The following is a 26,054-nucleotide window of genomic DNA, read 5'->3' as shown; positions in this document are numbered from 1 at the left end:
AAGGGACAAATTACTGTCAAGTAGAAATCAGCCTGTATACACATTAGACACTCAGGAAAGGTTTGCTTTTAATTTAGAGATAAAATGAAAGCATCGTGACTGTATTTCATTTCCATTTGATTTCAACTTGATTTGCCTTTGGAGGAGATGGGTAAATTAAGTGGTCAAAAGAATATATATGTATATTCTTGTGTATATACACACACACACATACACACATATACAGAGCAGAAGGGAAGACATTCTGAACCTCTATCTTTGGACACAGAATTTGTGTGATAATCAGTTATCTACAATTTAAAATTGTTAAAGTTGTTCAAAGTCTAATGAAGAGAGCTAAAATCTGATCACATGGGAGGGTGTGCTACAGCTAATATATAGTTTTCCATTAAAGCACAAAATTATTTTCTACACTAGATTTTAACTGTAAATACAACTGGAGGTTGGGGAGAAATAAGAGATTTAAACAGTGATTTCAATGTAGGACCTGAACTTCCAAATTTTATAATTTTTATCTCTAAAGGCTGATTATATTTACATTAAATTACAATTTAAATATTTATTGAGCACCTACTGTGTGCCATCTATCTACTTTATTCCTTTTTTCCACCCTTCAGCATATTGCAGAATAATTGGTGTATTTTTTTAAAAGGCATTTTATTTGGGGAGGAATCATTTGAAGTTTTGCAACTTGCCCCCAAGAACAACTGTATAAAACCATATTGTTGCACACACCTGATCATCTACATTTGCTCTCTTACAACACTAAACTATGTTTTCTACCTTTATGTTGTATCTACCTACCACTTCAGCATCTTATTAAAAATAATAATAATAAAGAGAGAAATGTGGTATCCACATATAAATCAAGTATAAAAATCAAATGTGTATTCATATTTGAACTGACTGTTTATAGTTCATAATGCATGAGCAAAACCAAAAGTTTCTGTGATGACTGCCCTTGTACTGTTCACCATGTAACTTATTCACTATGTAAGAATTTGTTCTCCATGTAAGAACTTGTTCGTTATGCTTCAGAAGATTGGAGACTGACGAAAATTAGGCTTGGGGTGGATTAATGATTGTGCATTGAGCATTGACTCCCCTATACAGAATTTTATTGTTGTTAACAACCATTTGATCAATAAAAATGAGAGATGCCCTAACAACAACAACCAAGAAAAAGTACACACTTCCAATTGTAAAATAAATAAGCAACCGGGATGTAATGTATAGCATAAGGAATATAGTCAAAATATTGTAACAACTTGGTATGGTGATAGCTGGTACTTAGAATTATCATGTATATAAATGTTGAATCACTGTGTTGTACACCTGAAACTAATGTAATGTAATACTGTGTGTCAACTACCCTTCAATAAAAAATAATTATCTTAAAAAAAAAAAAAAAAAGTTCTAACCACACATAAAAAAAGTGTAACTATACGAGGTGGAAAAAAAAACAAAAACAAAACAAAAAAAAAACCATATTGTTTTTAACTGGATTAATATGTGTTTTTATATACTTTTTGACACGTTAGTTTTTAACCTTCTGTAATGTAATAAAACCAGCTTTGGAAACATTAATTTAGAAATAACCCCTAAGGCAGTGGTTTCTAGACTGTTCTAACAGATGTTAGGCATACTGTGAAAAAAGGCTTCCTCCGGAACAAATTTAAGAAATATTGCCCGAAGGTGATAAGTTTAAATAAATTTCTTTATTCCAAATATGTAACCAAAGGAGGTAGTGATATCCTCTTCTGAGATTAGAGGACCATTAATATATTTTGTGGACTGGAGATAGGGTAAAATTTAAATGGATTTTCAAGGTTTCCTGAAGTTATTTCTACATTTGGAAAGATTTTACTGTTAACTATAGAGAGTTGCTGGAGTTCTGTGTATCATAATTACTTTAAAGCTATGAGGCAAATTTCACTTGTAAATAGCACAGAATATGTAGGAGTTCTAAAACATTTTAAGTGGTTTGGGTAATAAATTAGCAGAGTTTGAATGATAACAGGATTTTCAGAAACTACATCATAAGTAAGAAGCACTCATACTCCAGCCTCAAAGGGCCACCCACCCACATGCTCCAAACTGAGCAGCATTCAAATAGATAATGAAGACATGTAGTTCAGTCAGATTTAGGAGTCATGGCTTTGAGTTTGAATCCCAACAACTTCAACCAGCAAGGGACCACTTAGGCTCTCTAAAAAACTCTTCCTTATCTAACAGGACCTCCTATGAAGAGCTGTGAGCCAGTGTACTAGTGTTAAAGCAGCGGCTGAGTCTTTGTTATTTATAGGCACTGTTATTCTTAACCATCATCATCATTCTGATTAGCTTTTTGTTTATATTTCTGCTGAAATATCAAATATCTGTAAGTCCTGATGTGTAGCTGCTTTGCTTTTTAATCCTTACTTGGAGATAGGAATAAAAATTTTCCATTTCTTGCAGAATTTATTAATTGCTTCTTGTAAGTTAGCAGCTAAAAGTACAAAGCCATTTGCCATCAAGTATTGTTCTTTCATGTATCTTTTCCTAATTTACTGCTTACAGGATGATGCCGTCAGTATAGAAAGTGGTACAAACACTGAACGTCCTGATACACCTACAAATACACCAAATGCACCTGGAAGGAAGAGTTGGGGGAAGGGAAAATGGAAGTCAAAGAAATGCAAATATTCTTTCAAATGTGTAAATAGTCTCAAGGTATGTGCAGAAAGACAGATCTTGTGGGCTGAATGCTAGGCTTCAGAGTTTTTTCTCAGTGGCAAACATTTATGCCCAAGATACTCTGTCAGGTTTAAAATATTTTAAAATTACAGTACTTTGAAGGTTTTTTTGGTTTTTTTTTTGGTAGTGCAGACTACTATATAGTTGTAATCCATTCCACATTTGCTTAGCTTTTTTTTTATTCTGTTGTTTTAATTTAAATTGGTAATACCTGTACTATAATACCTGTACTATAGGCTAGTTCTTTGTTTATATCAAAATAAAAGATTTGGGGAAATGTTACTCTTTATTTTGGTAAAACTTAAAAACATAAGCTATTTCATGGTACCTGTTACTAAACAGAACTGAATATGACCCATTGACTTTGAGTCAACATAAATTGAAACAGATGTCTTAGTGCAGTTTTAAAAAATGTAACTCTTACCTTTGTTTTATTTGTAATTGTCTTTAAAGGAGGTGTTAATTAAAAATATAATTAAATATTAAGTATTTTCGGAATACAGGGAATTATAGTTATTTAAATGATTGCTTGCTCAATAGTATTTTTATTTATAAAAAGAATTACAGATGTTTATTTTAAAGTTTTTATCTTTACATATATTCATTTTCTGTTTTAAGTTTGGGGACATTTTTCCTATACTGAGCAAAAGTATTAATTACACTATCTTATACATATGTAAATTACAATCTTTTCTAAATACCTAAATATACTTTCAGGTAAAGTTTACAGAAAGAAGCTGTGGCTATATGGAAATTATGTTTTTGTCTGTACAGTAAAACTCATTTGCTCAGTGTGCCAAATACTCTAAAAAGAAGGGAAATTAATCTCTCTTTTTTAAAAAAAGATTGTTTATTATAATTTCACATTAGTGATTATATTAACCTATTTTTAGGTAGTAAATCTGAAAGTTGGCTTTAACTGCTGTTTAAATATTCAGTAAATATTTCAAAAGCCTAAAGCTGTGGCTTTTCAAAGTATAAGAAATGAAAGTTGTTATACTTTAAAAGTGAAAACAGTGCCTTAAAGTGAATGTGAAAGTTACTGTTGAATGCCAGTAGATAAAATCCTAAGTACTTTGTGAACAAAGTGAATATTTGTTTTTTTATGCACCTCCTTGTAGCCTCATGGTGACTGTGAGGTTAGTCAATTGCCTCCCTGGACCCCACTCTTGAAGTATTCTTCATTATAAAATTTATTTGGATGTTTTTCTATTAGATCCCAAATTCAGTGTTATTTAAAATTATTTATATGGAACTAATAGAAAACAGTGACCTGAGTACATTCTGATAGGTTTCACTTTATATGGGAAAAATTAATGAAGTTTTAGTGAGTGCCACAGAAGCTGTATTAATTCTTAGGTCATTTGTTAGATTCCTGTTTTAGAAAAATAAATTTTGTCTTTATGTCCTGTAAATATTCAGGTTGATTCAGAAGAGTACGGTTGGATTAAAAAAAAATAGAAGGCAAATATCAAAGTATTTTCATTGATAAATAAGTGCTTATTACCTAACCTCTTGATTTTAATCTTTAATTTTTATAAAACTATCATACACCAATATTTTAAAATATGAAAACTGACTAATATCTTTTTAGTATCAAAAGTCTGTTTATGTATGATATACGAAATAGTGGTTTATGTTTTGGAAAGATAAGGGGATGGCCAGTTTACTACCATTTCTTGGTTTCTGAATTACATTAATTTTTATTTCATGGTTGTTTTATAGGAAGATCATAATCAGCCATTGTTTGGAGTACAATTTAACTGGCACAGTAAAGAAGGAGATCCATTAGTGTTTGCAACTGTAGGAAGCAACAGAGTGAGTGTGAAGGGGTCTGTTTGGCATTTGGCTTGATTATCTGACTGTGGTGTTAATGTAAAAGTAATGGTTTTGAAGTAAATTTGCTATAGCTGATTTCACTATTATTCCTTTATGTAAAAGTAAAAGTGAAGCATTCTAGAAACTGTCAAATTAAAACTAGTGTTTAGGACTGCAAATACATCTTTATTTCATATACTGCCGCCAATTGTTCATGAAATAGATTTCTATTTATGTATTGTCTTCATAAATACTTTGTTTTGAGGGTTGAAAGAATTGACTTTGCTTTTTTTTAGAGTTGATTTTAGTAATAGTTATCCAAATTAGGGTAAGTCCATGATTTCCTAAAAATAATAAACATAATTCATGGCTTTGTAAATACAAAGCATAAGTACAGTGGATTGATGTAATACTTGTTGAAAGTACTTTAATTATTTGCAATAAGCATTTGTTTGATTTGCTTTTATTTAAGGAAGCCAGAAGTATCTTGAACTAAGAGAAGTGAATGGAAAAGTGTGTGCTGAGCACGTTTTTGTTATGGGGGTGGGGTGGGGTGGTGGCCACATTTAGTGTAAACCATTGTTTAACTTGTTTAGTTAAACCAGGGGCTGAACAGGTGAATAACAAAGACTTCCTATTCATTCCATTCACTTATAAATAAATGGAGAACAGGAAGATCCCTAGTGCTTTCCAGGGAGTCTCAGGAGTGTTTTATTACACTGAAATCACCTAGGGACAAATTGCCCTCTGAAGTCTTTATTAGCTACCATTCTGGCTTTCCATTAATACTGTACTAAGAGTTATGAGGAATAACAGAAATAGATTGTTGTATTTGGAAAAAGAAAGCTAGAGGAAAGACTAACTGGCTATAGTTTGATAACAGCTCAAAGTCACTTCCTCTGCCCTCAGCCCGAGAGAGGAAGAAGGGTGAACCTGAAGAGATGTTACAAATGTTATTTTAGTTGAGTGAAATAAAATTTTATGCTTCTTTGATGATTGTGCCAAGCTTCTCAGAGTAGTAAATAACATCATTTTTAAGACTCACTGTTTCCTATATTTTCTGTTTCTTGATGTTGGTATTCTGTACTCAGTTAAATTAACTGATAACAAGGGACCTGTCAGCTCAGTGTTTTTCAAATGTCAGCTTATTTCTAAGCTTTTTTTTTTCTTTTTTCTTCTAAATTCTGAAATTTAAGAATCATACAAGCACACATGTGTGTCCTGTGGGCTAGATCCTTCCTATTCCTGTTTTCTAAAAAGTAAAATTTGGCTTGAGGTAATTTCCCGTTTAAGGCTCCGGTGCTTTTTATTAGGCTGTTGACATTGTGAAAATTTGAAACTTGCCTACTGAGGTTGATAACAGCTTTTTTTGGTGTTTAGCCAAATGTAGGTTGTGATATGTAGCCTGCTTAAAGTTGTTCAGTTTCTAAATTATTCAGAAACAATGATTCAGAGGGAAATTGATGTAGTTCCAAGAAAAAAATTAAGGTTGTTTTTTCCTAGTTGGGAACAAAGTCCATAAATTACTTGGAATCCGCTTTTAAGACATCACTGTAAATATAAGATTATTCTTAAGTAACTTGGCCATGATGTTACCACCAGAATCAGTATAGTTTGTCAGTATGCTTATTACAACACTTGAGTTTTTAACAAAAAGAATCCCTATTCTCATTTAAAATGATACTGGCTGGTGTTACATAGTTTATTGAATTATAAAAAGTTCTGTTGTGTGGACTTTTCCTTTTCTTTAAAGTAAAATAAATATATCTCCTACGACATAACCTACTTAGCCATTTAAAGAATTTTTTTAGAATTTTAATGTAGAGGAGATTATTTTATTAATTAAATAGGCAGTGGTAGATGATTTATGGGATCTTTATAGAGTTCTTTTATACTCATTAGAGTTAATAACAGGTTATTTCCAACATGATTGTAAGATAAAAGAAAAATGGAAAGAAATTTATGAAAATTTAGAACAGGGGACAAATGAAAATGGCATACATATATCACCATACATCAAAAAGCTAATATTTGATGAGTTATGTCCATGAGAAAATCATTATTAGGCAAATTACAGATTTTCTTATGTCTGACTATTATGTAAATGCTCTAAAACTACCCAAAGACTTTATTTAAGAATGTAATTAAACGATTATAAATAACTTAAGAAAGTAGTTATACTTTGAGGTACTCAACTTACTCACTTTGAAGAGTTGGTGCAATTATACAGATAAGATGTAAGTGTAAATTATTGGAAATAGAAACCATTATTATAATAGTTATATTCTGGAAATTATGTAATATCTTACACTTTATAATGGCTTCCTTGAGTTTAAAGGAGCTATTTTAAAGCAGTAGTTTTGGTAGTATCTGAGATATATTTGTGACTAAAATATGTTTAAAAGCTGAAGAGAATGTATATATTTAGTATGAAAATTACTGTATTTTTTTTATTAGGTTACCTTATATGAATGTCATTCACAAGGAGAAATACGGTTGTTGCAATCTTATGTGGATGCTGATGTATCCTTTCCTGGATTTTATTATCTTTGGCTAAAGAAATTGACTTAATAAGTACACCGAAACTTTTCTAAATTAATTAGTTCCCTAAAGTTATATTATCTTTTCTTAACTTTAACCAATATTATTTATTAGTTTATTTCTTCCATTGTCACCCAAGAGATTCTTGGTATTTAGTTAATATAGTTTTCCTTATTCTTAGAAATCCATTGGAGGATGGATATGAGGGAGGGAGGGGGCAGATGGTTGGAGATGAGTCTTGGAAATCCAGCAGTAGAAAATGATAGCAGAGAGTACCTCCTGTTTCTTTGACCTTGATCAGAATTTTATCATTTCAGGGTAGTTATATTAATAAACTTGGGTAGATGAGAATTTGTGACTGGCAATCATTGCCAAATATTTGATCAACAAAACCTACAGGGAAAAAATAAACATGCAGTTTGTTTAGGAAATAAAATATTGCAAAGCATGAGTACACAGAAATATTTTAAAAGCCAAAGTGTTAGCTAGACAGCAGTAAAAGCTAAAGATGTTTCTTACAGATCCATTTGAAAAGCCTAGCACACAAGAAAAAGAAAGGTCTGTTCTGGATGATATGGGAAAGTGACCTGTAGCCATTTTGGGAAGGTCTCACACGAGAAAAGAGGGAAAACTGAGTAGATACTCTTCTTTATCTAGAGGTCTGTAGTCAGAAATATTGGGTTAGAAAGGGGGTCAGCAAATAACAGCCAGTGGGTCAGGCCACCACCTATTTTTGTCTTACTAGGACAGAACCATGCCCATTCTTTTACATGTTGTCTGTGGCTGATGTCAAAGGACAGAATTGAGTAGTTATACAAATAGTAATCAAGTGGAATTGGGTGGAAGGACTGGTTTGATCATTTGGTGTAGATTTGGGACCTAAAATACCCTGTAAGTCTGACAGTATAAAGTAAAATGAGAACTATGTCAAAAACTTGAGCAGTTCTTTGGAAGTTTCAGTGTATTGTAATCTTTGATGCTTTTACTTTTCAAAAACAAATTATGTTTCTTAACTAAGGTATTTCTCAGGCTGATGAAAACTTTTACACTTGTGCATGGACTTATGATAGCAATACAAGCCATCCTCTGCTGGCTGTGGCAGGATCTAGAGGCATAATTAGGATAATTAATCCCATAACAATGCAGTGCATAAAGGTGGGTTTTCTGGTTAAATTGTACATCTGCTTTTTTTTAAATGCTACCTGTAAAAATTTGTCATGTTGACTTAACTAATGGAACCAATGTTTGTACAATTTATAATTTGACTTGTATTTTGCATATTGCTTCCTTTAGACAAATTTTCTGAGATCTTTGGCATGTTTGGGTAATACTAATTAAGGAATAAATGGGCAATTTTATTATTTACAATATTTTCTTGTTAGATCATTTCCCTCTGCCTTGCCAAATTCTGATAGGCTCTTAACAATAACAGAAGAGTGAGTCCGTTTTCCAAGACACCCTAACTAGGGATATAGAGTCAAGGGCACCTTGTAAAGCACTGAAAGGTTAAGCCTGGGAAGTTTAAATCAGATGTTTTTAATCCTGGGTGCATATTACAACCACCAGAGGATCTTTTAAATCCTTGGCTATGCCTCAGGTAATCCAGTCAAATCAGAGTATCTGCAGATGGGACAGAGCATCTTTTTTTTCCTTCAAGTTTGTTGGGTGATTTTAATAGCAGCCAAGGTTGAGAACCACTCCTTTAAATGAAACTGTTCCCTTATCTTAAGATTAATGCAAAAGAATTTATTGATTTCTTTTATATGAGAGTTGAAATGTTTTAAATTTATTGTAGCACTATGTTGGCCATGGAAATGCTATCAATGAGCTGAAATTCCACCCAAGAGATCCAAACCTTCTCCTGTCAGTAAGTAAAGGTAAGAGAAACAAATGTTTCCTTAGTTCTTTTTATTTGGTAATAATTTACTTTTAAGGAACAAACTCTTCTAAGGTAAAAAGGCCAAATTAAAAAAAAATTCATAATAGCAAGTTTTTAATAGAAAAATCTCAGTCTATATTAGCATATCCCGACCAAGATTGGGGAAAGAGACTGTGAAATAACACTATTAATGTCTGACATAAAATTAATTGATACTGAGGATTGGGTATGTGTTTCCTTATTTAACATAACGCATTGTGATAGTTTTAGAACTTTATCATCAGTCAAATTATTATATTAACTTCATTAATTTTAAGCACCAGATCACCAAAATTTTTCCCATACTTTTAAAGAGGAAGTTTTGCTTTGCTCTGTATGCCCATAATGGCATTATAAGTTTATTTTGGGTTCAGACAGGCCTCTTAATCATTTCTGAGCTCTCTGAAGTGAGTTGGGTTGTTCTGTATTCTGTTCTTGATTGCCTTTTCTCTTCATTTCTATATTACTATTCTTGTCAAGTTTATTATTTTCTTAAAGGCTTGTCAAACCTATATCCCCCCGACCAATCTGCTCATATTAAAAGATGTCCTCAAATTCAAACTTTCATGAAAATGCTTCAGTGTGATTCTTTTTAAGTACCAGAACTTAATTTTGGAAATCAATACCTAAGTATAGCTGATAACTTTTTCTCTTCTTTTGATAATTGTAACTGGGCCCAGATATTCCTTTACAAATGACATAAGTCACAATGTCTCATTTGTTACAATGTCACAACTTTTAACTCTGGTCTTCCCTCATTGTCAGTAACAGCTTTTTTTAAAAAAAAAACAGTTTTTGAAAATGAATAGGAATTTTTCTGTAAACAATACCATTAAGAAAGTGAAATGACAACCTAAAGAACTGGAGAAAATATTTGCAAGTCATATATCTAATAAGGGGCTTGTATCAAGAGCTCTCACAGTCCAACAATAAAAAGACAACACAATTAAAAAATGGGCAAAGGTTTTGAATAGACATCTTTCTAAAGAACATACACAGATGTCCAGTGAGCATGAAAAGATACTCGGTATCATTTGGAAAATACGTATATAAAAAATACAGTGAGATACCACTTCACACCTACTAGGATGGCTGTAATCAAAAAGACAGTAACATAGGTTGACTAGGATGTGGAGAAATTGGAACGTCTCATACATTGCTGGTGGGAATGTAAAATGTAGCCACATTGAGGAACAGTCTGGCAGTTCCTCAGAAAGTTAACATAAAATTACTTCTTAATTAAACATGATTACCAGAGAATTACCACAGTACATATATATGTTTTCAAGAGAAATGAAGACAAATGTCCACATGAAAGCTGGTACGTAATTGAAATAAAAAAATAATTTTTATAGCAATATTAATTTCTAATACAATGTGTTACTGCCTGTTAGTGTTACCTGTGTGATATGTTAATATTCAAGTACAGTATGAACATTGTATTTCAAGCTCTATATGGCATTTCTTTTATTTATTAATATTGCTCTACATTGTATTGCTAATGTTTAATGGAAAATGAGATCATGCAAATTACAGTTAGGATTTCTAAAACATCTGTAATACTATATATGTCATGATGTATGTAGTTCTCAATCCTGTTTGGGGTTTACTGTAGAAATCTTATAAATTTACTCAGTCCTTTTCAATTTGTAAATATGGATATCGTGGAGAGAAAAGCTAGCTTCTTGTTCTACAGCATAACATAAAACTTAATTTATGTCAAATCCCTAGTCTCAAAAGCAAGTATCCACAAATTAGGATATTTAAAAGAAATTATTTGAGGGAAACACATAAAAATATTTTTAAGACCATATAAATCTTCTGATCTTGAAAATTTGAGCTAATGCCTAGTTAAATCTACATGTAAAGTAAATATTTTATGTTGCTCTATAATAGAGATTTCATTCATCTTTCACTGTGAATAACTGTAGTGCAAACTTGGGTAGTTTTCATTCTTGAAAGAGGTTTTGAAAGTCCACAGTAGATGAATGATGAAAGTTCATCTTAATTTTTTTATATCTATACTAGATCATGCTTTACGATTATGGAATATCCAAACGGACACTCTGGTGGCAATATTTGGAGGCGTAGAAGGGCACAGAGATGAAGTTCTAAGTGCTGTAAGTTGAAAGCTGCAGGGCAGTGACCTTCCGGTGTACATAGCTCTGAACAATCCCCATTGAACTCTTACCTTACAAGAAAGCGTTATCATTTGTTTCATATAGCCTTCCAGGCAGTGTTTTCATTTATCTGTAACATACAAGGTTTTTATCTTACAGGTGAAGGAATAAAGCAAGTAGGGGGTCTTTGTTTTATCTGTACTCTTGTACTTAATTTATACTAGTGTGTGGAATCTCATGAAAGAATGCTGTGATCTTATTCTTTTCCTGTATTAACCTAAAATCACCAAGTTAACTTTTGTTTTGCTGTTTCTCAGTTTTTAAAGGAAAAGTTTAAGCTAGTTAGCAGTTAAACTTTTTCATCCTTTATTTGAAGTTGAAATATAAGTTACTCATTTTTAGGAAGTGTTTTATTGTGCTCACATTGAGTTTCAGATAACTTCGTTTTGATGGCATGGTGGTGCTATTTTTATGTATTATAATCTGTTGATTATTTTAGTGACAGGATAGTGTTTTTAGTTAGAGTTCACATTTTTACATTATTTTAGCTTATGTCCCATTTATAGTTTACTTATTTAGTAGTTTTATAGCTTTGTTAATAGAAACCATATATTGATGCAGGTAACATTTTAATTGGAGGTACTAAATAGTCCAAAATTGCTTTTGCGAGAATCATACCTTGCTTAAGATACCCTATCAACTTGGATTTTCTGTAAGCTGCCTCAGCATTCCATCATGTGGCTTTAAGTGTGTAAGAGCTAAATCTGCCATTCTTTGGTAAGAGCTCTAAATTAGAGCTATTGGCTCCAAGGGTGCCTTGTTGGTGTTGACAATGAGGTCACTAGAAGTAGCAGCCAGGACTTCTGAATACACACCAAATCTAAGGCTCTTAAGGTCTTGTAAAACAGGATTTACAATTAATTCAGAGGTTAGATTTACACAGAATATCTAGGTTACTAAGGAAATCATCTTCCTTAAAGAGAACTCTCTAGTGCTATTTCTTAAAATGAGAGCAGGACACATTTTCTTTGTAATACAGGAGTTCACTTCTAGAAAAATTGATTTGTAAGGTTTTCATTAATGCATGTGCCATGTGCTATATTAAATAGCATCTCTGTCTCAGGCCTTATCTGTGAATTAAGGTAGAATAAGGTTGTAACATGATCTGTTAGGTACCTATTAAAAGTTAGTAAACAGCAAATGAAAAAGTCAAAATGTTATTTCATTTTTTTAAGACATTTTTCATTTCATTTAAAAGCTAACTCTAAAGCCAAAGTGTTTTGCCTTAGACATACAGATAAAGTAAAGTTTAGATTTCTGAAGGACTCATTGTAGTTTTCCCTGCAGATGTCAAATTTCATTGTTTTTGATCAGGGTTGGACTAAGAAAATAATACAACTATTCAGGTCTCTGTGTCACAGAATAATTGTTTTTTTCAGCATTTGATTTACCTTCAAAATCAAGCAAAGGAAATAATTATTTGTATATTCCATATGTATATAATAAAATATTACTCAGCCATGAAAAAAAGAATAAAATATTGCCATTCCTACCAACATGGGTGAACCTAAAGGGTATTTTGCTAAGTGAATTAAGTCAGACAAAGACAAATACCATATGATTTCACTTATATGTAGAACCAAAAAAAAAGAAACAAAGCAGCAAATAAAACAAATAGACAAATGCAGAGAACAAACTTGGTTGCCATGGGATGGGTAGAATATGTGAATGGGATAAAGAGGTACAAACTTCCAATTATGAAATAAATAAGTCATGGAGTTGAAAAGTACAGCATAGGGAATATAGTCAAGAATATTGCAATAATTTTGTATGGCAACAGATGGTAACTATATTTACTGTGGTAAGCATATTATAATGTATATAATTATTGAAACAATATATTGTATGTCAACTATACTTCAATAAAAAATAAAACAAAAAGCAAAAAAAACCCAGTGAACTTAAAATACAAATTACAAGCTTGCTAATGAAAAAGTGTCATCCTGTTACAGATAATAGGAAAATTATTTTATTAGCATGCCAATTGAAATAGCTGTTTTTTTAATGCAGTGGAAGTGGTTTATTTACTTAAATTCCATTTTAAAAACCACTTTCTTAATATGAGGAGGTCCTATTTGCCAGCTTAAAGGCAGGTATATTTCTATACCCAAATGTGTGTGCATACAAAGTGCACAGTATTAAGATAAACTGGAAAGAAAACCCAAGTTAATAAAGTCTCATTGTAGTTTAAGAAAAAGTAGTTGCATAGATAAAACTAAATTCACACAATTTCCTTTTTTGCCTTCCATATTGCATAAGCTCATATACTGTGATGGTGATAAATCAGTTAAAACTAAATACTGAAAGCAGTAAAAATTAATGTGTAGACTATATAGATGAAATCCAAAATGTTAGTATTGTGGTTTGAACTACAATTTCACTCTACTATATATTTGGTGAAAATTGGGTAGTATATCTTGGGAAATTTTAATTATTTAATGTAAGCTTTTCTGTTTTAAATACAGGATTATGATCTTTTGGGTGAAAAAATAATGTCCTGTGGTATGGATCACTCTCTTAAACTTTGGAGGATCAACTCAAAGAGAATGATGAATGCCATTAAGGAATCTTATGATTATAACCCAAATAAAACTAACAGGTAACAGTTGTGATATTTAAAACAACTTGCTATCTTATGCTATTGAATAGATGCATCTTACTTTTTCCAGAATTTTTACATAAGCTCTCAACATTGAGTTTAGAAGCCCCTCTTTTAATAACTTAAGGGTACAATTTACATACCATAAAATACACCAATTTTAAATAGAAGCATTTTATTTTTAATCTTAATGTATTTGTGGCTCATTTTTCAAAATCCCCTTTAAATTTTGTTTACATCTGAATTTAGTAGCACATTTATTTAGGTGTGCATATGGTTGGTCTTTTATGTTAAAATTTTAAGCACCTTAAATTTACTGTGGATTAGATTAAAGAACCTCTCAGAATAATGTTAGCATTATTTGTCAACACTAAAGTCTAATTCAAGACAATAAATTGTAGTTTTTAATATGGGTTTCTTTGCTTAATTCATGTTGATATAATGCTTATGTTTAAGTGATGCTCACTTCATTAAATGGAGAAAATTCAAAGTCAGGAATAGTGTTCTAAGAGATTATGGGTGGGAATTTTTCAGTTTCCTTAATGTAGTTTTTAAATGCCTCAGTTCTTAATTCAGTAACTGTCTTTTCAGAATCTTATCAGGATATTATTAACACTTTCACCATAGCTATCATATTTCTGTGTATATTAATGTTATGCCTTTTTTTTTTTTTAGCAAAGAGCTAGAGTTTATTTTCTGGTTATCAAGCCAGATTATTAATAGATTGTCAGTTAAATTTGTAACTGTCAGTACATATTTCAATGTACTAACATTCATCAGACCTCAGTGGCTTCTAAGAATTAGTACAACTTTAAATTTCTATTTTCAAACACTGGGGAAAGAGAACACATGTGAGTTGCTCATGACTAATATGGTATATCATATTTATAAAGTTACTTCAATATAAAACAATCATTTGCTGGGTTAGAAATGTTAGGTATACTTCTAATTAACTATAGAATTGGTAGAAGCTTCTGGTTTATGGTCTTCTTACAAATATCTTTAAGGAAAAAATGACTCTACATTTTGCTTTCCTAAATACAGGAAAAGTCCTAACTAATGAATGTCTAATTCCCATCAGATACCATTTTCAGAAATTGCTCAAGGCAGTACTCTCATACAACCTTAGTTTTAGCAGCCTTTGGAATGGTCTGTCATTATTCCTAGGATGATGACTATCTTTTGAAGTAATCTAGATATGTTGACTTTCATAGATCATTAATGCTTAATTTTAAAGGACTGAGTAGGTAGCATAGTTTTTCTATGAGAAACTTTTGAGTGCTATAATCAGATGTCTTTGCTTACCATCTGCTGTGTTAGCCAGAATTGAAGTGATTAATTTTGGCTTATATGTAGTAAGACAGGAAGCTACACTTTTTATAAATGAAATTTCATAGTATAAAAATAAACTTGAACTAAGCTGATAATGGAATAAAATAAAGGAACAAAAATGGAACAAGACTTTAGCTTTCAATAAACAGTTATTTAGTTTTATAGGAACACAGAATTAATAGGCATATATTTTATTTTTCAACGATTTTACAAATCTATAGACAAAAATTAGTGTGATGTTACTATTTTTTTTTCTCTTTAACTTTTGACATTTCCATTTCAGGCCATTTATTTCTCAGAAAATTCACTTTCCTGACTTTTCTACCAGAGACATACATAGGAATTATGTCGATTGTGTGCGATGGTTAGGTGATTTGATACTTTCCAAGGTATGGAATCTGCTGCTAAGCTGAACTTCCATTGTTTGTGTTTGTGTGAGTTGGAACGTGCAGGGAGCCCTGTATTATAGTTAGGTAAACTGGATGGCAGATGGGAAATTACTTTCTTCTTTTTTTTTCTAAGTCTTAAGGTATTTTGATAGATTTGGAAACTTGTTTTAGCCATCAAACATCCCATGAGTTATTATAAGTTTCTGCTTCAATAAGCTGAAAAGTGTTAACTTATAAAACGATACTGTTTTCTGACACCCAGTGTTATAGAATAATCAATATTTAAAGCTAGTAGTGGGTTTTTTTGGATGTTTGTGTCCGTTTCAGTAAACTTGTATTTACAAAAACAGACAGCTGGAGTTGGCTCATGAGCTATAGTTTGCCAGTCCCTGCTGTAGTGTGTTGATGTGTATATATATTTACATATATTTTGCTGATAATTTAGAGAAGTTGTTGGTGATGTCATTCTGAACATTTAGGATGATCAAATTTGGAGAAATTGCTATCCAGTTTCTTTTCTTGATACGGATTTCAGGGCATTTCACCTTTGCTGGGCAGAGCCTGATTTATTTTTTTATTGGCCTCACAGGTATAGTTTTACTTTTTTTTTTTTAGCTTTTGATGTTGAATTAATTAGACTCACAGGAAGTTTCAAAGAAAGTTAAGAGAGGTCCCGTATTGCCCTTCACCCAATTTTTCCCAATGATTACATCTTACATAACTATAATATAATATCAAGACTAGGAAATTGGCATTGTACAATGTGTGTGTATAGCTCTATGTTGTCATTTTATCATCTGAATTTTGTCATTTTACAAATGTTACAGTATGGGATTTTAAGATTGGCTTTTTTCACTTGGTATAATGCCATCCAACTTGTGTGTATCAATACTTCTCCCTTTTTATTGCTGAGTAGTATTCCATGGTATGGGATGTATCACAATTTAACTATTCATCTATTGTAGGACATTTTGGTCCTTTCTAGTTTGGGGCTGTTACAAATAAAGCTGCTAATGAATCGTGTACAGGTTTTTGTGTGGACTTAAGTTTTCATTTCTCTGGGATAAATGCCTAGAAGGGCAATTGCTGGGTCATGGTTAAGTTTGTTTAGTTTTTTAAGAAACTGCCAAACTATTTTCCAGAGTGGCCGTGCCATTTTACATTCCCACCAGCAATGTATGAAAGATCCAGTGTCTCCGAATCTTCGCCGGCATTTGGTATTGTCACTATTTTTTATTTTAGCTGTTCTGATAGGTGTGTAGTGATATCTCATCGTGGTCTTAATTTGCATTTCCCTGATGGCTAGTGATGTTGAACATCTTTTTCATGTGCTTATTTACCATCCATATATCCTTTTTGATGATGTCTCTTCATATCTTTTGCTCATTTTCTAATTGGATTGGTTTTGTTTCTCTGTTTTTTTTTTTTGTTTTTTTTTTTGTTTTTTTTGAGTTTTGAGAGTTCTTAATACATTCTAAATATGAATCCTGTGTCAGATATGTAGTTTGCAAATATTTTCTTCCAGTCTGTAGCTTGTCTCTTCATCCTCTTGAAAGGATCTTTTGCAGGCAAATGTTTTCAGTTTGGTGAATTTAAATTTAATTGATTTTCTAAAAAATTATGTTTTATGGATCAGGCTTTTGATGTTATGTTTAAAAGCTCTTCAGCAAACTCTAGATCCTAAAGATTTTCTCCTGTGTTCTTTTCTAATTTTATAGTGTTATGCTTTATATTAAATGTGATTCATTTTGAGTTAATTTTTATATGAGGTTTAGGTAGTAGTTCATTTTTTGCCTGTGGATATCCAGTCGTTCCAGCACCATTTGTTGAAAGACTATCCTTTCTCCTTTGAATTACTTTTCACCTTTGTCAAAAATCGGCCAAACTTGTGTGAGGCTGTTTCTTCTGGCTTTTCTGTTTGGTTCCCTCCATCAGTGCTATATATACAGTCTTAATTACTGTAGCTCTCTAAGTTGTAAAATCAGTTGAATTTCTCCCACTTTTTCAAAATTGTTTTAGCAATTCTAGTTTGTTTGCCTTGCCATATAAATTTTAGAATAATCTTGTCTACATTTACAGAAAATCTTGCTGAGATTTTTGGTGGGGAGGGAGGCTGTTGATTGGCATTATATTAAACCTGTATATCAGTTTGGTGGGGAATTAATATCTTTGCTCTGCCTAGTCCTCCAATCTATGAACATGGTATGTGTCTACATTTATTTAGATCTTCTTTGATTTTTATTAGCATTTTGTAGTTATTAGTATACAGATCCTGTACATGCTTTGTTAGATGTATGCTTAAGTATTCCTCTCTTTTTGAGTGATAATATATAGTATTTCTAACTTCCATTTCTGTGCATTCTTTGCTAGTATAAAATATCAATTTTTACATATTGATCTTGAATCCTGTGACTAGCTGAACTGCTTATTCTTATGGTAAATGATTTGGGATTGTCTATGTAGATCATCATGTCATCTGCAAATAGGGAAAGTTTTATATCTTCCTTTCTGATTTAGGTGCTTTTTATTTCCATTTCTTGCTTTACTGCACTGGCAAACTTCCAGTCCTGTGTTAAATAGCACTGTTAGGAGCAGACATTCTTGACTTTTCTAATGTTAAGGGGTAAAGAATTCAGTCTTTTATAATTATGTATATTAGATGTATGTTTTTTGTAGATGTTGTCTATCAAGTTGAGAACTGCCCTCTCTTCTAGTTTTTTGAAAGTTTTATTATGAATGGGTGTTGAATTTTGTCATTTTTTTTTTGCATCAGTTGATATGATGTTTTTCTTTAGTCTGTTTGCAGTGGACTGCATCGATCTGTTCTTTTAATATTGATTCAGCCTTATATCCCTGGAATATGTTTACCTGGTCATACTGTATGATTCTTCATATACGTTGCTGTTTGCTAATATTTTGTTAAATTCTGTTTGCTAATATTTTGTTAAAGATTTTTGTGTTTCTATTTCATTAGGTGTGATACTGATATCAGTAATAATGGCTTCATAAAATAAATTAACCAGTCTTCCCTCCTATTTTCTGGAAGAGATTATATAGAATTGGTGTTAATTCTTCTTTAAATGATTGGTAGAATTCTCTAGTTAAATTATTTGGGCCCAGAAGTTTTTGAGGGAGAGGTTTTAAATTACAAATTCAATTTCCTTAATATCAAAGGGCTATTTAAATAATTTCATTGGTTGAGTCGTGGTGATTTGTGCTGTTTAAAGAATCTGTCCATTGCATCTAAAGTAAAAATATATGTACATAGAGTTTGCGGAATTCCCTTACTATCTTTTTGATGACTATGAGGTCTCTAGTGATAGTCCCTGTTTCATTCTTGAAATTGGTAATTAATGTTTTTTCTTTACTTGTCAGTCTTGCTAGGGGTTCGCCGATTTTTTTAATCTCCTCTTTTTGTTTGCCATGGCTGTATTTTGCTCTTCTTTCTTACTAGTTTCTTAATGTGTGAGCTTATATTAGTGAGCTGAGACTTTTCTAATATAAGCACTTGGAGCTATATAGATTTCCATGTCAGCACTGCTTTAGGGCATCTCACTTATTTTGATATGAGGTGTGTTTAGTTTCTAGATGTTGGAAGATTTTCTTATCTTTCTCTCATGATTAGTAGTTTGATTCCATTGTGGTCAGAACATACTAATTATAATTTCGGTTCTTTTCAATTGTTTTGAGATTTGTCTTATGACCCTATTTTGGGTATGTACCATTGGGAGCTTGAAAAAAATGTGTATTCTGCTGTTGTGTGGAGTGTTCTGTAAATGTCAGTTGGTAGATGGTGTGGTTAAATTCTTCTATATCTTTATTTTCTTGTTTTAGCAGTTGAGAAACAGGTGTTGAAGTCTCTCACTGTAATTATAGATTTTTCCCTTTCTCCTTTCAGTTCCATGATGTTTTGCAGCTCTTTGGTTACTTGATATTGCTGTTTCTTGGTGACTTGACCCTTTTATCATTATGTAATGTCCATCTCTATCTGTAATTTTCTTTGCTTTGAAGTCTTGTTTATCCGATACTAATAAAGCCATTCCTCCTTTCTTTTAAGTTTGCATGGTATATATTTTGACAACCTTTTACTTTAATCTACTATATCTTGTAGTAAATCTGAAGTGACTTTCTTGTAGATGACTGTATATATAGTTGGGGCATCTTTTTTTAAATCTTCTCTACCAAACTGTTCTTTAGTTGGTGTACTGGGGCCAGTTATAGTCAAGCCTTAACATACCAATTATTACATTGTCTACTGTTTAATTTTTTTTTATTTCTCTAGGTTTTTTTCTCCTAACCTCCTGTAAATCATATGAGCATTTTTTATAATTCAATTTTGACATATCTATAGTATTTTTGAGTACTATTTTTGGTTTAACCATCAAACTTAATTGAAAAACTCAAGAGGAAAAGAATATTGTATCTATTTATTTTGCTTTTTCTGTTCTTTCTTCCTTCCTAACGTTCCAAGATACCATCTTAGATCATTTCTTTTTGTAAAAGTTTCTGTACCCATTCTTTTGAGGTAGGTCTGCTGGTGATAAATTCTTAGTTTTTCTTCATCTGAGAATGTCTTCATTTCTCCTTCATTCCTAAAAGGTATAAATCCACTCAATGTAGGATGTTGTGTTGCCAGTGCTTTCTTTTAAACATTGAAAAATGTTATGCCCTCTCTTTGCTGTTTCTGTTGTTTTGATGATAAATCTGCCATCATTACAATTGTTTTTTCCCCTGTACATAAGGTGGTCTGTCTTAACTGCTTTCAGGATTTTTTTTCTTTGTCTTTTTAGTTTTCAGAAGTTTAACTAGGATGTATCTTGATGTGGATTTCCTTGAGTTTATCTTTTGGGCGTTCATTCACCTTCTTGAATCTGTAGACTTATGTCTTTAGGGGAGACTTAATTTGACCCAAATTTGGGAACTTTTTAGCCATTATTCAGAAGTCTGTTTTCTCTTGTTCAGATTGGGTAATTTCTATTGTTCTGATTTTGAATTTACTGAATCTTTCATCTCCCTTCCTGTTGAACCTTTCAGTTGAGGTTTTCATTTTGTTTATAGTTTCTTTCAGTTCTAAAATTTCCATCTGAGTCTTCATATCTTTTATTTCTTTGCCAAGACTTATATTGTTTTAATGTGCTTATAATTGCTCATTGAATCATTTTTATAATGGCTGTTTTAAAGTCCTGTCAGGTAGTTTCTGACATCTAAAATTGTTGGCATTTATTATCTTTTCTCATGAAAGTTGAGATTTTTTCCCATTCTTGGTATGACAAATGGTTTTCTATTGAAATTTTGATATTTTGGGTGTTATAAGACTCTGGATGGCTTATTTAGCTCTTCTCCCACAGGCTTCCTCTGATGAGTTTTTCATCTGGGGAAGGTGAGCATTGTCTCAGGATTTGCAGGTGGTGGGGGAAGTCAAGGTGAGGGTGTCTAATTCCCAGGTGGTCTCCACTGACCCTGCAGGTGGTAGGTAATGATGAACATCCTCTCTCTAGGCCTCCTCTGATACCATCCCAGACAGAGAGGAGTTGGAGAGAGTCACCTCATTTGGTGAAGGAAGAGTCGGGTATCCACTTGAGGTGCTTAGTTGCCACCTGAGAAAATGTACCCCACTGGACTTTGCTGGTTCGTGCATGGTTGGGTCCACAGTTTTTTCTGTGGCGTTTAACTAGAGTAGAATGTTTTCTGAAAATTTTCTCTCTTGCGAGGTTGCCACTTTCCTGGTCCTTTGGCTAGAGAGAGAGGACTTTTGTTAAGGCTTTTTTTTTGCCTTCACCCATTATCATTGCTGAGTTGATAATGCCTTCTCTAGCATCCAGTTTGGGATACATAAATGAGGCAAAGGAAAACCAGAGAACTCAACACCCTTCATTTCCCAAGGTTCCTAACCAGTCTGCCTTCTTTCTACCTATAAGAACCTTATGTTTGCTTTATAGCTGATATTCAGACTTTTAACTTGTACTTATTGGGACAAATAGGGAGAAAGTACATCCACTTCATATTTTTTGAGGAAGTAATAAGCAACTAGCTCTAAAATATCTGCTCTTAGAATTTAATCAGATGAAAGGAAAGGATTTCTGCATTTTAGATTGGGAGCTCACCTGAATGAACTATATTGGTGGTCTCAAATCTTGCTCTGCATCAGAATCACTAGGAGAACATCATAAAAATAGATTTCTAGGTCTCACCCCCAGAGAGTCTAACTCTGGCACAAGGACCTTAGAATTTGCAATTTTAAAAAGCTCTCTAAATGATTTTCAAGTGCAGCACCCATTAGTGCAGGCAAGTTCCTTTTACCTCCCTATGCTTTAGTTTTCCATGAAGGGACTCTACTAATTAAAGATTCTTTGCCAGTGAACTCAGTAAGAAGCCCTTAAAGAGCTTCCTCACAGTTCTTCTGCTTTGGCTCCCCTTAGAGAGATTGATTCAGTAGGGTTGGGGCTGAGATGAGTCTTTTGGATAGGCTGTTGATCCAATTGTGCACTTAGTTAAGAGTCATCAGAATAGGTGATCTCTGGGATACTTTAAATAACTTGTTTATTAGATACATAGCCCTGCAATTTTATATAAGCTAAAAGGCAAGGAGGAAAAGAAAGTATGTTTTCCCTTTCCTAATCTTCCTGTGACCCTGCTGTTAAGCTGTTTAGAGGCCCATGAACTCCACAAGTCTGCCACATGGGATTCTGCGGCTGTGTCCTGTAAAATTCCAGGAGGCACTTTCACCTACACAGGAGTTTCTCAGTCCTGGCCTTATTGACGTGGGGCTAGATAGATAGTTTGTGAGAGAGTCTGTACTTGTGCATCATAAGATGTTCAGCAGCATTTCTGCCGTGCGCCCACTAGAGGACAGAGTCATTGCCAAATGTCCCTTAATGGCAAACCATTGGCCTACACAGTGATAGGAATAGTGCCCACTGCTTTGCAGTTTTTTCTTCCATTGTTTTCTTTACCACTTGCTATTTAAGTAGAACGTAGGCAAAGATTTAATGTTACAGGATAGGGAAGGTGTAACTCTATTTCAATCCCACCCCCATATCAACAGCTTGATGTTAAACCACTGTCTTACTGGGTTCTATATAATCTGATCTTTAAGGCCCTTTCTATGAATTCATTAGTTTTCCTACAATATCTGTTGAGCACCTACCATACAGCACAGACCCTGGGGATAGAGGATTAATAGTTACGCAGGTAAAGGGAACCATGTGCACTTAGAAGTAGAGTGGGCAATTGGATGGACAAAGATGAAACTAGTGAAGTAAGCAGGGGCCATAATTCTAATACAATGTTTGTAATTTCACCTTTGCTCTAAAACAGTTGAAGTCTGGATACCGAAGTATCTAGAGCTGAATTGGTTTGGTTTGGTTTGGAAGAGATTTTGTGACTTCCATAAAGTAGATTCCAGATAATGTAATGCTTTTGTATTGTTAAATTCTGTTGATAATCAGACTTCTTGTCCTCAAGTGTGGACATTGACTCTTTAAATATAAACAAGTATACATCACTATATTTAGTGATGGATAACCAGGTTTTAAGAATGTCAATTCTAAAATGATAATAGAACAGGTTTTGTTTTTAATATTTAAAATTCAGTTCTACAAGTAACGTTTCTTTTTTTCTTGTTTCTCTCTTTTTTAAAGTCTTGTGAAAACGCCATTGTGTGCTGGAAACCTGGCAAAATGGAAGATGATATAGATAAAATTAAACCCAGTGAGTCTAATGTGACTATTCTTGGGCGATTCGATTACAGCCAATGTGACATTTGGTACATGAGGTTTTCTATGGATTTCTGGCAAAAGGTAGCAATATATTTTACATTTTGAAATTATTTGACTTAAAACCATTGCAATTTCAGTTTTCTATTGTGCGTGTCTGTTCTGTTCCTCTTAAGAGTCTACCTCTATGTTTTGTATGGATTGCTTTGGCCTTTGGTGTTACTTATTGTACCTTTGTGGTTCTTCACACCATCTGCAAGGCTTATTATAAATTGATGGGTGTCAATGGTGGCAGTTAGGTATTTACTTCCCAAGACATCTGTTACTTAGATTTATTATTATGGTGATTAAAGTGTTAATCTTGTAGTGTTAAGCCAAAAAGAGAAAAATCAACATGGAAGATAGAGACAAAATACTAATTACCTAGAATTTCAAAGAAAGTATTGGTGTTAGGATTTTGTGGTAACAAATTACGTGGGTATTTATTTCCATAAGAAAGCTTTGGAAGCACTTTCTGTGGCTTTTGCTACAGTTCTTTAGGAAGAAATTAGAGTATATGCTAGCATTGTAAATTGTAAAACCCTTCATAAATTTGCTAAATGCCTTCTTACTGTGTTCAGTACATGTTTGTGAAGTATTACTTTTTTTCTCTTCTCTTCATTTACAAATTAGAAACATAAGATGCAAAAAAAATAAATAAATAAGAGCATAGCCAGAGGCTAGAGCTGAGGTTTTTCTGAAATAAGAAAGATGTCAGGATTGCTTGAATGTTCTATAACCTAGAGAAAATATTTTTAGTAACTATGTTTTTAAAAATATATTTATACAGATGCTTGCATTGGGCAATCAGGTTGGCAAACTATATGTTTGGGATTTAGAAGTAGAAGATCCTCATAAAGCCAAGTAAGTATTTAGGAATTCCTATTGATTATTTCTGCCTTTTTCTCCAAAAGGTTATGCCATTGTAGGAGAAGTAATTGAAACTTGCAATGCCATCTTTAAGTCATTTTTATCATTTACATGTCTGAGTTACTTATTTTTTAAAAGTAACTAGTGACATTATTAAATAGAGGGAAAATTTATGTAGAGTGAAATGGAAATCTAAGTATATAATTTGTTGAGTTTGGACTAATGTAGAGACTTATATAATCAACCTCCCAATCAAGTTATAGAATATACCCATCACTCCCAAAAGTTCCTGTGTATTCCCTTCCAGGCAGTTCCTACTCAGAGTCTCAGAGTTATTTTAAAGTATTTTTATTCTAATAATGATTTTTTTATGAAACCTTAGTGACAAATTTTTCTTTTTATATAAATTATACAGTGCCTCTTGAATTTAAAATATACGAGAAGTTTTTGAAATTTGAAATTGACCTCCTAGTGAAGTATATTCTGGTTTTAAATGTTTTACATGTTTTGGAACATCTATTCATTTTCTAATTCACGATTTTAAGTTAGATGCAGCATTATATATGTGTATGGGTATTTGACCTGTTGTTTTGTTTTGTTTTCTCCCTAGATGTACAACACTGACTCATCATAAATGTGGTGCTGCTATTCGACAGACCAGTTTTAGCAGGGATAGCAGCATTCTAATAGCTGTTTGTGATGATGCTAGTATTTGGCGTTGGGACCGACTTCGATAAAATACTCTTTTCTAATCAAAATTAGAGTGTGTTTCTGTGTACAATAGAATTAATGTATCTTGCTAGTAAGGGCACATAGAGCATTTAGAGTTGTCTTTCAGCATTCAATCAGGCTGAGCTGAATGTAGTGATGTTTACATTGTTTACACTCTTTGTACTGTCTCCTGCTCAGACTCTACTGCTTTTAATAAAAATTTATTTTTGTAAAGCTCTCTTACCTTAATTTATTTTCATTGTGATGAAATGTTGAAAGTAATAAAATTATGCCTTAACATTTTGTAACAATCGTTATTTGTAGTTTTCTAAACTTGAGAAAGCTATCCAATGTAGTGACTAAATGTAAGCTCTAGAACTAAACTGAATTTAAATCTTGGCGCTGCCACTAACTTTGTGACCTTGGTTTAGTAACTTGACATCTCTGGGCCTCCGTTTCCTCTTGTGTGAAACAGGGATAATAACTACTTCATAGGGTTATTATAAGTATCAAATGACTTAATACATGTAAAGCAATTGGAATAGTACTTGATATACACTAAATCTTAAGTTGTTTATTGGAAACTATTTCCCATGGTTTCATATTAATGATTTTTTTCTGTTCAATTTTATAAGTAATTACATTTATAATTCTGTAGGGTTGGAACATAAAATAATGTTTTAATAACTTGTTTTTATAGTTTGAAAAATACTGCTATTCAGTTTTCAACTAGGCCATTAATAATCTCAGTGGAAATATTAAAGCAAGAAAAGAGAGAACATAGAAGCCTAAATGCAGTGTGGTAAAAAATGGTAGAAATGGGGAATATGTCCTTTTCTTGAAGGGTGTTAGTTAAGAAAAGTAAGTAGATGGAGGGTGTCTTAGGGTTGAAAGTAGTTGGTTGATTTATCCTGAAAATAGGGTGTTTTGTGCATATTTATGAACAAGAAACAGTAGCAAGAATGAAATTGAGATACAAACGACCAAAAAAATCCCAAAAGAAGATGATGACAACATGTGGAGAGGTTAACCTGAAGCAGAGGGAATGAAGAAAACCTGAGTGATCATAAAGATAAGGTAGGGAGTGAAATGAGGGGAGCCAGGATAAAATACAAAAGACGGAGTTTTGTCAGACTTTTAGATTCATGAACCTTTTTATAAGTCTTCCCATTTCCATGAATATTTAACACCTTTTTGGGTATGTTA

General features: G+C 32.5%; 1 protein-coding gene across 2 annotated transcripts in view; it reads left to right on the top strand.

Moving 5' to 3' along the window:
* Positions 1–25,151, top strand: part of EED (embryonic ectoderm development) — a 31,378-nt gene extending 6,227 nt beyond the window's left edge. The window contains exons 2-13 of one of the 2 annotated variants that reach the window (XM_036906985.2): positions 2,560–2,712; positions 4,462–4,554; positions 7,012–7,077; positions 8,125–8,250; positions 8,891–8,972; positions 11,042–11,133; positions 13,659–13,792; positions 15,408–15,513; positions 16,656–16,730; positions 23,154–23,312; positions 24,058–24,131; positions 24,748–25,151. In XM_036906985.2, coding sequence (XP_036762880.1) covers positions 2,560–2,712; positions 4,462–4,554; positions 7,012–7,077; positions 8,125–8,250; positions 8,891–8,972; positions 11,042–11,133; positions 13,659–13,792; positions 15,408–15,513; positions 16,656–16,730; positions 23,154–23,312; positions 24,058–24,131; positions 24,748–24,874 — 1,287 coding nt within the window. In that variant the 3' untranslated portion in view covers positions 24,875–25,151. The remainder of the gene's footprint in view (positions 1–2,559; positions 2,713–4,461; positions 4,555–7,011; positions 7,078–8,124; positions 8,251–8,890; positions 8,973–11,041; positions 11,134–13,658; positions 13,793–15,407; positions 15,514–16,655; positions 16,731–23,153; positions 23,313–24,057; positions 24,132–24,747) is intronic. The other variant, XM_036906986.2, reaches the window with a different exon arrangement.
* Positions 25,152–26,054: the final 903 nt, after the last annotated feature.

Source organism: Manis pentadactyla, chromosome 9, assembly GCF_030020395.1.
Source record: "Manis pentadactyla isolate mManPen7 chromosome 9, mManPen7.hap1, whole genome shotgun sequence".
NCBI classification, from domain to species: Eukaryota; Metazoa; Chordata; class Mammalia; order Pholidota; family Manidae; genus Manis; species Manis pentadactyla.
Note: the sequence above shows the minus strand (reverse complement) of the source record. Positions and strands in the feature narration are given on the sequence as shown.